Source organism: Nilaparvata lugens, chromosome Y, assembly GCF_014356525.2.
Source record: "Nilaparvata lugens isolate BPH chromosome Y, ASM1435652v1, whole genome shotgun sequence".
NCBI classification, from domain to species: Eukaryota; Metazoa; Arthropoda; class Insecta; order Hemiptera; family Delphacidae; genus Nilaparvata; species Nilaparvata lugens.
Window position 1 is genome coordinate 5,913,577 of NC_052519.1, and position 12,236 is coordinate 5,925,812.

Sequence of the window (12,236 nt, forward strand, 5' to 3'; positions counted from 1 at the left end):
GTAACCAAATCAGACAAAGGAAATTCCACAGTCATCCTCAACAAACAAGATTACACAGACAAAGTTGAACATTTTATTAGAGAGAACAAATTCAAACCAATTGACAAAGATCCAACAGAGAAATTCAATCAGGAAGTGAAAAAATCTTTAACCAATACTAAGACATTATTCACTTCATGGGAAAAGAGAAATTTGATATCAATGAATGCTTCAACCCCAAGACTTTTTGGGCTACCAAAACTCCACAAAGCAGGTATACCAATCAGACCTGTAGTTTCATACATAAACTCTCCTTCTCATAAACTTGCTCACAAAATCAATAGCATATTCAGGAACAGCACATCATTTCAACCCAGATTCGGAATCAAAAACTCAGTAGAACTGGTGGAAAAACTATCAAAGATACCAGCCCCTACCACACACAAACTGGCGTCTTTTGACATAAAGAACCTCTTCACCAGTATACCAGCAACAGAAAGTGTTCACCTAGCTACAAGAATCCTCCACACAACTTCCATGGACAACAACAAAATACAGGAATTGAATCAGCTTCTTCAAATTCAACAACAGGATGTTCCAACAAGAAGGAGGTCTAGCAATGGGATCATCATTGTCTCCACTGTTGGCTGAAATCTTTATGGACAACCTGGAGCATAAGATATGTGAAGAACCTCTGTTTAAGGACAATATCAAGTACTGGTTCAGGTATGTAGATGACATCATTTGCCTCTGGGGGAGGAACCAACAGACAACTGGACTCCTTCCACAATATCATAAACAAAATCCACAAAAACATCATATTCACAATGGAAATAGAATCAGATCACCAAATTAATTTCCTAGACTTGACCATTTCACATGAGAAAAATACACATGAATTCAAGATTTTCAGAAAACCCACAAACACAGACACTCTCATTCCATCCCACTCATGTCACCCATTCAATCATAAAATGGCAGCTTTCCATTCCATGATAGACAGACTCATTAAAATACCACAAGACCACAAAGATTATAACAAAGAACTGAATACTATTTTTGAATTGGGAAAGAACAACAATAATAGCAGGAGAACCATCATCAAACTTCTTAAGAAGAGGAAAATGCATTACACAATGAAAATCAACAGTCTCACTCACTAAAGATGAAAACAATACTTGGATTACCATTCCCTACATAGGCCAAGTATCAGACAAAATAGGTAAACTTATTAAAAAGAAAGGTTTGAATGTAGCCTACAAGACCTCATCACTACTCAACTGCATTTTCAATTCCAAAGACTCCATCAGAATAGAAAACAAAAGTGGAGTCTATAGACTAAATTGTGGAGACTGCAATGCTAGCTATATTGGACAAACAGGGAGAAAGTTCAAAACTAGGATACAAGAACACATATCAGCCTTCAAAAACAAAAAACTAGATACTTCCAAATTTGCAGAACACCTCATAAACTCTGGACACAATTTCAACCCCAACAATAACATCCAAATATTGCACACAGGCCAAAAAAGCAAACTCCTCAATGTACTTGAAGCCATTGAAATCTTCAAATTAAAAACAGACACAGAATCCACAAGCTTGAATGAACAAGTAGAATATTTCAATTGTAGGATAAGCAAATTGATATATAACAAGTAGATAACTTGAACGAATCAATACCAGTCATCACCATTAACTTGTGAACTTATTATAGTTGTTATATTCTAGTTCATAGTCTATGAAACAATCCACATGAGCTCAATTATATTGTTCTTCTACTTTTAGGGTATATCACTTAGTTCAGGTAGACCCAATTACATTAGTTCCTTATTTTAAATTAATTTGTTCATATACATTATTAGAATCTCAGATTTTTGATAAGAATTGACTTGAGTATCTATATAAATCTCAACTAAAATATTATCATACTACTTGCTCACAACTACTCATAGTTTTAAGTATAAACAATTATTGTCTATTTGATAACATTCCAATTCAATTTCCATTACAAGATCTGGCCAATATAACCTAACATAACAAGTGGGCAGTGGGTAATATCATGTTCATACTCAGCTCCAATATCTAGTATCACTCAACTTTTGAACCTCAGAAGGATCTCAATTTCAGGCCATGATCTCCCACTAGCAATAATAATTACCCCAAAGTTGAACAGAATAATTCAATTACTAAGATCCCCCACCCCTTTATCAAATTTCTTATCAAGTTCTCTCCCCTCTCCCCCTACTATATTAAGCACCTTATAAGGTTAAGTGAAATATAATATTCTAGTTCGATAAATTTCTCAAAATTAAGTTTATATTCAAGTTGGTGCCATGACCAGTACCAACCTAAAGGTAACATTGAGGAAAAAAAATTAGATAAGACTGATTATCTTATTGTGTTTTAGATTAGACTAATCACAATTATTATAATTGTTTTCATAATAATATCCTTTGTTTTATAATTTTTATATATTATTATAACCTTTAGAATTGAGACAGAATTTCAAAACTAAATGATATACAATCACCAGTAAGCTACCAACCAAATTGATGTATATATATATTTTTTAAGATGTCTAGATTTCCATTTAAAATGTAATTTTCCATTCTTCAAATATTAACATAGTTTAATTTCATCATTACTTCATCCATTCCCACTAACAAATTTCATTCTCCTTCCCCTATACAATCCCACCATATAACCTAAAATTGAATTTCCTGTTCCTCCAATAACAACAACTTATTAGTTCAGCTGAAGATGTGGTAGGTTTTACCATGAAACCTGGTTCTGAATTATAAATTAATTTTCGAAAATAAAAGTGATATTGACAATATCAAAGTCTTATTCTTTCAATTATGGAAAATATCACAACATCTCATACCATACAATCAAATCACAAATAAATTAAGACTAAAATTTTTTGAGTTTTCCAAAAAGTCTCACTTTAAGCTTTTTGTTGATCAATTCGGGTGCAGAATTGCAATTCAAATACTTTTTGTCTTTTGCGAAAATCGTCTACAATGCACTGTTAACGATATAATTGACATTTCGCGCTAAATCCAGAGGGACTGAATAAATTTGCGAGATGTTCAAGTTTCCCAAAAAAGTCGAAAAATTGTATTTCTAATCAATAGTTCGGATGCAGAATTGAATTTCAAACACTCTTTGTCTTTTGCGAAAATCGTCTACAAGTCACTGTTGATGATTAATAGACCTTTTGCGCTAATTTTATCCATAGGGACTTAGAAAATTTGACCGATTTCTAAGTTTCCCAAAAATGTTCAAAAAAGCAGTCTTTTATTACTTATTCGGCTACAGAAGTAGATTTCCAGCACTTCTTCTCCATGCAAAAATCCCGTCAGACGGGCCGTTGACAGGCTACTAACGTTTAAAATTTTTAATAATTGGTAATTGATGATGGAAAATTTTGAAAAAAATCCTTAACGATTCAGTTTATGTTATAAACATTGTCCTAGAATTTCAAATGTTTCCATCCAAAATTGAGAAAGTTATATCATTTTTTCAAATTAGATTCCAGTTTGTGCTGAAAATGTCACAAGGAACACACCAAGCCTATGGAATAATTTTCAAGTTTTAAATTCAAATAATAATAAACTACTATTTTATTGATTCCAACATTATTTCAGTGGAAGCACAAATGTCCCCCATGAAGAAATCATCAATCTGCCCCAGAAATATAGACTGTTTTAATGTTAACAATAAAGATTGTCTATATCAATAACTTTGAAGTTCCGGGGTGATGCATGCTTTTGCACTTGAGCGGCAGCCATTAAAAAGATTTCCTGTTTTCTTCAGTTTTAGTTTGAACGTGAAGCCTCAAGATCTCGAGATTAGGTACATTTCAAGAAGATTATCTTTCTTATTCTATCAAAAAGGATGATAATAGAAGGCTTCTCCTTTTATTTGTTTCTATTATCTTCTTTAGAAATATTACAAATATTATGATTTGAATGGTAATAAACTGGCTATTTTATTTGATAATCATTTCTTGTCTTATCAGTAGTAGAATATTGATACAGCTCAGTTCAAATTCCAATATCTCTCAAGCCTTCCTTGCTGTATAGTTTGTATATTCATTGTCTGTCTTGAATTTTCCAGTGAATTACAGCAGGCCTATGATGACTGTATAACACAGCGGCTCACTTTGGATATGGCAATAACCAGGTAATGTTTCACATAATATTATAAAAGTGTCAAAAAGAATAATTCCAGATCTTAATACTAAAAAATTGCGAACATAGGCCTATAACCATCCTTGGGAAATTAAGAAACTTTATGAAAAATTTCAAGTTAATCAGTTGTCTAGTTCAGATGTCATGATGTATCTATTATTGTGTATTTCCTATCCAGTTGGCCTACATATATATAGGATAAGCCAATAATTCTTTCCTTTATAGTATTATCATAGCCACCTTTAATACTGAGGTAATTAGAGGTGGCTATGGTATCATAGATAGATAGACACAACATATGAGTAGAAGATAAAGATAGAAAATAAAACCGTTGAACACACAGTTTTATCGATGACTACTCAAGCAAAGTATTACAAAAAACTTGAAGGACTGAAAACTTGAAGGACTGAAGGACTTAAAGAACGTTGAAAACTTGAAGGACTGAAAATTTGGAGTACTTAAAACCAGAAAAATTTTGAACTTGACAAACTGAAAACTTGACATACTGGGATCTTGAAGAACTAAAAATAGGCCTTTAACTATCCTCAGTTTTCCAAGAATCTTCATACAAAATTTTATTCCAAATCAATAAGTTTAGTAGTTCAGACAGTCATATGCTCAGTCAGTTTCGAGTATGGAATTAGGGTGTGGGGTGGTGCATTCATAAAAAAATGAATTTTATTCAAAAGGGTATTCTCAAGGCAGCCTTGGAAGTGCACAGACGATACTCTAGTCACCAACTTTTTCTGGAATCTGGAGTTATGACAGTCTGACAGCTATATATTAGAATTCTCATTAAATATGTCAGCAATCATAATTATACAATGCATCAAACTAATTATATTTTCAGATCTGCAAAGAGATATATGTTCCTCGAACTGACTTAACTATATGCAGAGACAATTCAACTACACAGTAAATAAACTAATAAATATTATCCTGAACATTTTATAAAATGAAACCCTCAAAAGCACTTGGAACGAAAATTGAAAACTGGATCAAGACCGAAAATGTTGTAGTCAAAATATATTTTTAATTCTAGGCATTTATCAATTCTTTATTTTCAAGTTTCATGCTATTATTCCCCCTTTACTAACTGAAAGTTGTCTCTCAGACTGAATTCAATTTATATAATGTTATCCTGTCTTCTTCTGCTTCAATCGTCCGATTGGTTGGCAGCTTTCCATCTTTGTCTGTCCAGAGCCAGCTGTTTTAGTTGGGTATAGCTCTGGACCCCAAGATCCCGGAATATCTGCTTCAAATATTGTAGCCGGGGTCTCCACGAGCCCGTTGTCCACTGATTGCACCTTCCAGTATTGTTAGCGTGAATTCGCTGTGTCTTATAATATGTCCTATCCAAGAATGCCGTCTGTCCCTAAGAGATTTCAATAGAGTTTTTTGTGTCTCTTCAGCCCTTTGAAATACTTCTCATTTGTTATTCTATCGGTCCATTTTATTTTCAGCATTTGCCTCCAACACCATACTTCAAATGCATTGATTGCCTTTTCTTCCGCCTTACCGATAGTCTATGTCTCTGAGCCATAGTGCAATACTCCTATATGATATAGTTCCTGTACTGTATTTCAAATTGTTGATGTATCAAAATGGATATTTGTTTAAGGAATTATATTTCATCTATGTTTATGCTATGAACTACTCCACTATCGTGTTTTTTTTTGAAAGTGAATTCTAATTTTTTTGTGAAGTATTTGCTAAATTTTTGTTTCATACAGAGTTACTTATTTTTCTATTTGTCTTAAATTGGAGTGCTTAGACTACTGGATGCTCGTTGCTAGCGCACAAACTTTGTTTTGCTGGCAACGCCAATATTATATATTAGATTATTATTAGTTTCAAAACTGTTATTAGCTTATTATTATTTAGCTTATGTGATTTTGTTAGTAAATTTATAATGTATGAAACTGAATTTTGATGACAACAAGGATAGGAAACCAACTCTTTTCTTTATAATAGATTGATTATTATTTATTTTAGAATTCTTCCCTCATTTGTATTATAGACTAGCAGGTACCTGTGCTCAGCAAGGGTCAAGTTGAGACAAACTGAAAACTTGAAGAGCTTAAAATAGGCCTAATATAACCATCCTTGAAAATTAAGAAACAATATATGCAAAATTTAAAGTTAATCAGTCCAGTAGTTCAGACGTGTTGATGCGTCATACTTGAATTTCCTATCCCGTACGTGTATATTAATAAGTTCTTTCCTTCATTATAGTGAGAATTATCGATGATGAATTATGAGTTCTAGAGGGCTACGTAACAAATATGAAGGTAGGAAATTAATAAATGGTTTGATAAATATAAAAAATAATACATGCATGGGGAAACTTCTAAAAATATCCGAGGAATATTTATTTAGCAACATAGAATGTGTAAAACAATTACGGAAAAACATATATATGGATATGTATGGTAACATAAGGAAACGTACCTATATAGATACTTAGCAATTCATTGCAGTCAATCATGTTAAGTTCTTCAGTTATTGACCGAGCGAAGTGAGGTCTAAGATTCAAGTCGACGGTTTGGCATTTCTCTTAATGTTTAAATGTTTGAATGTTTGTATGTTTGAATGTTTGAATGTTTAAATGTTTAAATGTTTAAATGTTTAAATGTTTAAATGTTTAAATGTTTAAATGTTTTAAATGTTTAAATGTTTAAATGTTTAAATGTTTAAATGTTTAAATGTTTAAATGTTAAATGTTTAAATGTTTAAATGTTTAAATGTTTAAATGTTTAAATGTTAAATGTTTAAAATGTTTAAATGTTAAATGTTTAAATGTTTAAATGTTTAAATGTTTAAATGTTTTAAATGTTTAAATGTTTAAATGTTTAAATGTTTAAATGTTTAAAAATGTTTTAAATGTTTAAATGTTTAAATGTTTAAATGTTAAAAAAATGTTTAAATGTTTAAATGGTTTAAATGTTAAATGTTTAAATGTTTAAATGTTTAATGTTTAAATGTTTAAATGTTAAATGTTTAAATGTTTTAAATGTTTAATGTTTAAATGTTTAAATGTTTAAATGTTTAAATGTTTAATGTTTAAATGTTTAAATGTTTAAATGTTTAAATGTTTAACATGTTTAAATGTTTAAATGGTTTAAATGTTTAAATGTTTTAAATGTTTAAATGTTTAAATGTTTAAATTTTTAATGTTTAAATGTTTAAATGTTGAATGTTTAAATGTTTAAATGTTTAATGTTTAAATGTTTAAATGTTTAAATGTTTGAATGTTTAAATGTTTAATGTTTAAATGTTTAAATGTTTAAATGTTTAATGTTTAACATGTTTAATGTTTAAATGTTTAAATTTTTAAATGTTTAAATGTTAAATGTTTAATGTTTAAATGTTTAAATGTTTAAATGTTTAAATGTTTAAATGTTTAAATGTTTAAATGTTTAAATGTTTAAATGTTTAATGTTTAAATGTTTTAAATGTTTAATGTTTAAATGTTCAAATGTTTAAATGTTTAAATGTTTAAATGTTCAAATGTTTAAATGTTTAAATGTTTGAATGTTTAAAGTTTAAATTGTTTAAATGTTTTGAAAATGTTTAAATGTTTAAATGTTTAAATGTTTAAATGTTTAAATGTTTAAATGTTTAAATGTTTAAATGTTTAAATGTTTAAATGTTTAAATGTTTAAAATGTTCAATGTTTAAATGTTTAAATGTTTAAATGTTTAAATGTTTAAAGTGTTTAAATGTTTAAATGTTTAAATGTTTAAATGTTTAAATGTTTAAATGTTAAATGTTTAAAAATGTTTAATGTTTAAATGTTTAAATGTTTAAATGTTTAAATGTTTAAATGTTTAAATGTTTAAATTAATGTTTGAATGTTTATATTGCGCATTTACGGCAAAACGCAGTATAGATTTTCATGAAATTTGACAGGTATGTTCCTTTTTAATTGCGCGACGACGTATAAATAATAATAATAATTTATTTGCCAAAACAAAATTACATTATAAAACTTACTATAATTTAAATTATACAATACAATTCGAATAAATAAATATTACTTGTTGGCACAGCCGGCAAGGAAAACCTGAGCGCCTGCTGCGAGTTCAAAAGCTAAAAATGAACTATTACATTCGTGGAGACAAATACAGAATAAAAAATATAATAAGAATTTCGGTTTTAAGACAGAGTACAATTGATGAATTTTCTGTGATTTTACTTTATTGTGGTTGTTATACATATATATTTGGTTATTAGAATTTATACTTTAGGTAATGAGAAGTAAATGTGCTGTTTAGTCCAATACAAGGTTTTTTGAAATTTTGCATTCCAAGAATAATATAAAAGGAAAAAGGAGCCTCCTTCATACGCCAATATTAGAGTAAAATCAGACTATAGAATTATTCATCATAAATCAGCTGACAAGTGATTACACAGATGTGTGGAGAAGCCAGTCTATTTACTGTATTTCCATAAGGTCTATAGTTTCAATCAGGTACTTGTGGATGAGAATACTGCGTGAGGTCTTTTTACAACAGCGCGACTGCCGGAAGGTTGAAACAACACCAAAACCAGCTCTGTAACTTGTTAATAAGATTTATATGAATTTTCAAAGTTGTAAAGTCCTTTATTTTGAATTACCCGGTATTATTACATAATCTTGTCATTCATTTATAATAATAATAATAAAAATAATAAATCACTACTAATTTTCAAAATCAGTTAAGATACTGCAATGTTATAACTATGGAGAAACTATCATCTCAAATTGTTTCCATAAATTATTATTAGTGGCTTTGACAATATCGAATCGTTTTCATCCAATTCCAATAATATCTTTCACATATTACTGAGAATACCCAGTCATTCATTTATAATCATTCATAATCTTTCCTCCACTTGTGCTGCATTTACACCAAAGTTATAAAAAATGTTTATTTTTCCATCCTTATAGATTCTATTAGATTGAACGGAACTTGACCATCACATATACATATGCACATCATGCGTATCTCAAGTGATGTTCAATCTAATAGAATGTGTAAGGATGGAAAAATAAACATTTTGTTGATAACTTTGGTGTAAATGCAACTTTTAGGCTATTCGTGGTTTATACAAATACCTACTATAGATTATCCTGATATCATGATTGTATAATATTTATGTGTGGTAAAATTACCGTACCATCACTTGACTGTTTAAAGGTGCGTAGCCTACAGACTTCTGCGCCACGAGCACGCGCATTCCACTTTCATCACCTGATGCTATGCTTACCATAGTGAGGTCCACGTTATAATGGCAGTGTTTGAATATTGCTATCCTTGTCTATCATTCAACAAAGCAAATAGCGCTCTCTTTCTCGCTTTGCTCTGTTGCCAGATCGACTTTTAACAATGTAGAATTAATAATTAATCAACAAAATATTTCATCTTGATTATAAAAATTCATTATGAAAAATATAATTTCTTTCTTAGTAAATTACTAGTAGTTCTGTGAACAGTAGACCTCACGCAGTATTCTCATCCACAAGTACCTGATTGAAACTATAGACCTTATGGAAATACAGCAATAGACTGGCTTCTCCACACATCTGTGTAGTCACTTGTCAGCTGATTTATGATGAATAATATTATACATTGGTGCATGCAATTTATATTGTGGTTCTGATTTTTTAATATATTATTAGAGTACATAAGAGAAGTCCAGAACCAATTTCTTCATGCAAAATTTCCTTGTGCTAGATACAGGGTGGCCCAAAAACCTCATATTTTCAGCTCATTTTCCAGTTTTCAGCTATTTCTGCCAAATCTCATGATCGGACAGAAAAATTTGCTCTTGCCTTTTTTCTAGAATATGAAATTCTGAATAAAATGAGATTATTAGGAAACTCTCTATCTCCAATGAATAATGAGTTATGATTTTTCAAAAATGAGTGAAATTTGAAGAAAAAATCAATTTTGATGAATTTTAGTTTTTGATCAACAATATCTTCCGATTGTTACCATTTAGATGTATAATTCAAAATCCCTCTGGGCGTAAATTTGTGCTCTACAATCTGAGATCAGGTAGAGCGCTCTATCTCATATAGATTTCCAGGTACACCTTGAGGTGTCCTTAAGCGCGCCTCTCCACTACGAAATACTGAAATGAAGTGCATCTAACGGGTGATTCTCATAGAACATAATCTCATGAACCTATGTCATTATGCGAAATATCAATGTGAGTACAATGTAGTTGGTGATGATAGTTGAAGCTGAAAATTAAGTGTTTTTCACAATACAAGGAGCATTGTTGTCAGGTGTACCTGGAAATCTATATGAGATAGAGCTCTCTAAATGATCTCAGATTGTAGAGCGCAAAAATACGCCCAGAGGGATTTTGAATTATACATCTAAATGGTAACAATCGGAAGATATTGTTGATCAAAATCTAAAATTCATCAGAAATTGATTTTCTCTTCAAATTTCACTCATTTTTGAAAAATCATAAATCAGTATTTATTGGAGATAGAGAGTTCCGAATGATCTCATTTTATTCAGATTTTCATATTCTAGAAAAAAGGCAAAAGCAAATTTGTCTGTCCGATCATGAGATTTGGCAGAAATAACTCAAAACTGGAAAATGAGCTGAAAATACGAGATGTTTGGGCCACCCTGTATGTAGCACAAGGAAATTTTGCAAGAATAAATTGGTTCTGGACTTCTCTTATGTACCCTAATATATTAAAAAATCAGAACTACAATATAAATTGCAAGCACACCCCTTTTTTATGTCTATATTGACTGGACTATTAGGGATACTTGTTTGGTTATTAACATATCCCATAGTACCAATTTTTTAAAAACTTTTCAACCCCATCAGACTATACGGTAAACGTTTTCACACAGATATCTCGCCGACACAAGACAGGATAGAATTTACTCTGATGAACAGTATCAAAGGACGCTGTGGTTTATAACTGCGCCAAGTCTATGTTCACAGAAGTCTACTAATAATAAATTATGAAGAAACAATGTCTACCTTGAGAATATGGAGGCCCGATTTGCATGGTGATGGCATGCTAGCACACCATCTTGTTCTCGCGAGAAAAACTGAGAGTAGAACTGGGCATCACTGTTGGCAACTCTGAGCAGAAGGAGCAGATCTCTTGCTTGTGTCTCCTCACTTGCTTCCACCTGCAATCAATTTATTTATTTCCATTTAAATTTTCTATTTATTCAATTTAGTTATTTAATTCACACATAAAATACAATGAGAGAAAACAGTTTACAATGAATATAACCATAAAAAATCAAGGCATAAGAAGAAATCCTATGGTATGGATTGTTTAGTCCAAATTTCTAGCCGATTTTTCTTAACTCAAGCCGATTTCTGTTGATTACTGTCTGTTTTAGCCGATTTGTGCGGTTACGAATGGCACAGTATGAGAGACTACCTAACCAGCGTCATATAGCTTCACGCACAGCAACTACTACGACTTTCGGATTGGGCATTAGCAGACTGAGGCTTAACCCTTAATTACTAGGCTCGGTGAAAAATCACCAGGGCTTGAGAAATTTCGATGCTCTAGGTTGGCAACGATGCCTACAGATATAAATATAGTTCTTTGTTTGTGCCCTGTGCTAGTTCTACTGTATGTGACTCCGGGTGATTTATCACCCAGCCTAGTAATAGTGTGAGTTTTTTACAATATTGAATGAATTTGTCATTATTTTTTTAGGAAATTGACTATTATCATAGCCACCTCTAATACAAGGCCGTGGTCTACGATATTGCAACGTCGCAGTGTAGGCCTAGAATCTAATACATGATTCATAGAAAAAGATTTAAAAAAATACCAGCTGATCTTTTTCACCAACATTTATTAGATTCTAGGACTACACTGCGACGTTGCAATATCGTGGGCCGCGGGACTTGTATTAGAGGTGGCTATGCTATTATACAATCATTAATTTGTTTGAAAATATATGAAGAATAAAGTTATAATTTGTAGAAAATGGTTGTGCATCTATTATTTTTTGTTGATCTACCAGAAATCATCATCAAATTTTCAGAAAAACAGACATATTTTCAATTATGAAA

General features: G+C 30.9%; 1 protein-coding gene across 1 annotated transcript in view; it reads right to left on the bottom strand.

Annotated features, from left to right (window-relative positions):
• The window catches only part of LOC120355115, a 201,009-nt gene that overhangs the window by 164,787 nt on the left and 23,986 nt on the right, over positions 1-12,236 (bottom strand). Inside the window, exon 5 of the mRNA XM_039443435.1 lies at positions 11,175-11,329. Within this exon, the coding sequence (XP_039299369.1) occupies positions 11,175-11,329 (155 nt within the window). The remainder of the gene's footprint in view (positions 1-11,174; positions 11,330-12,236) is intronic.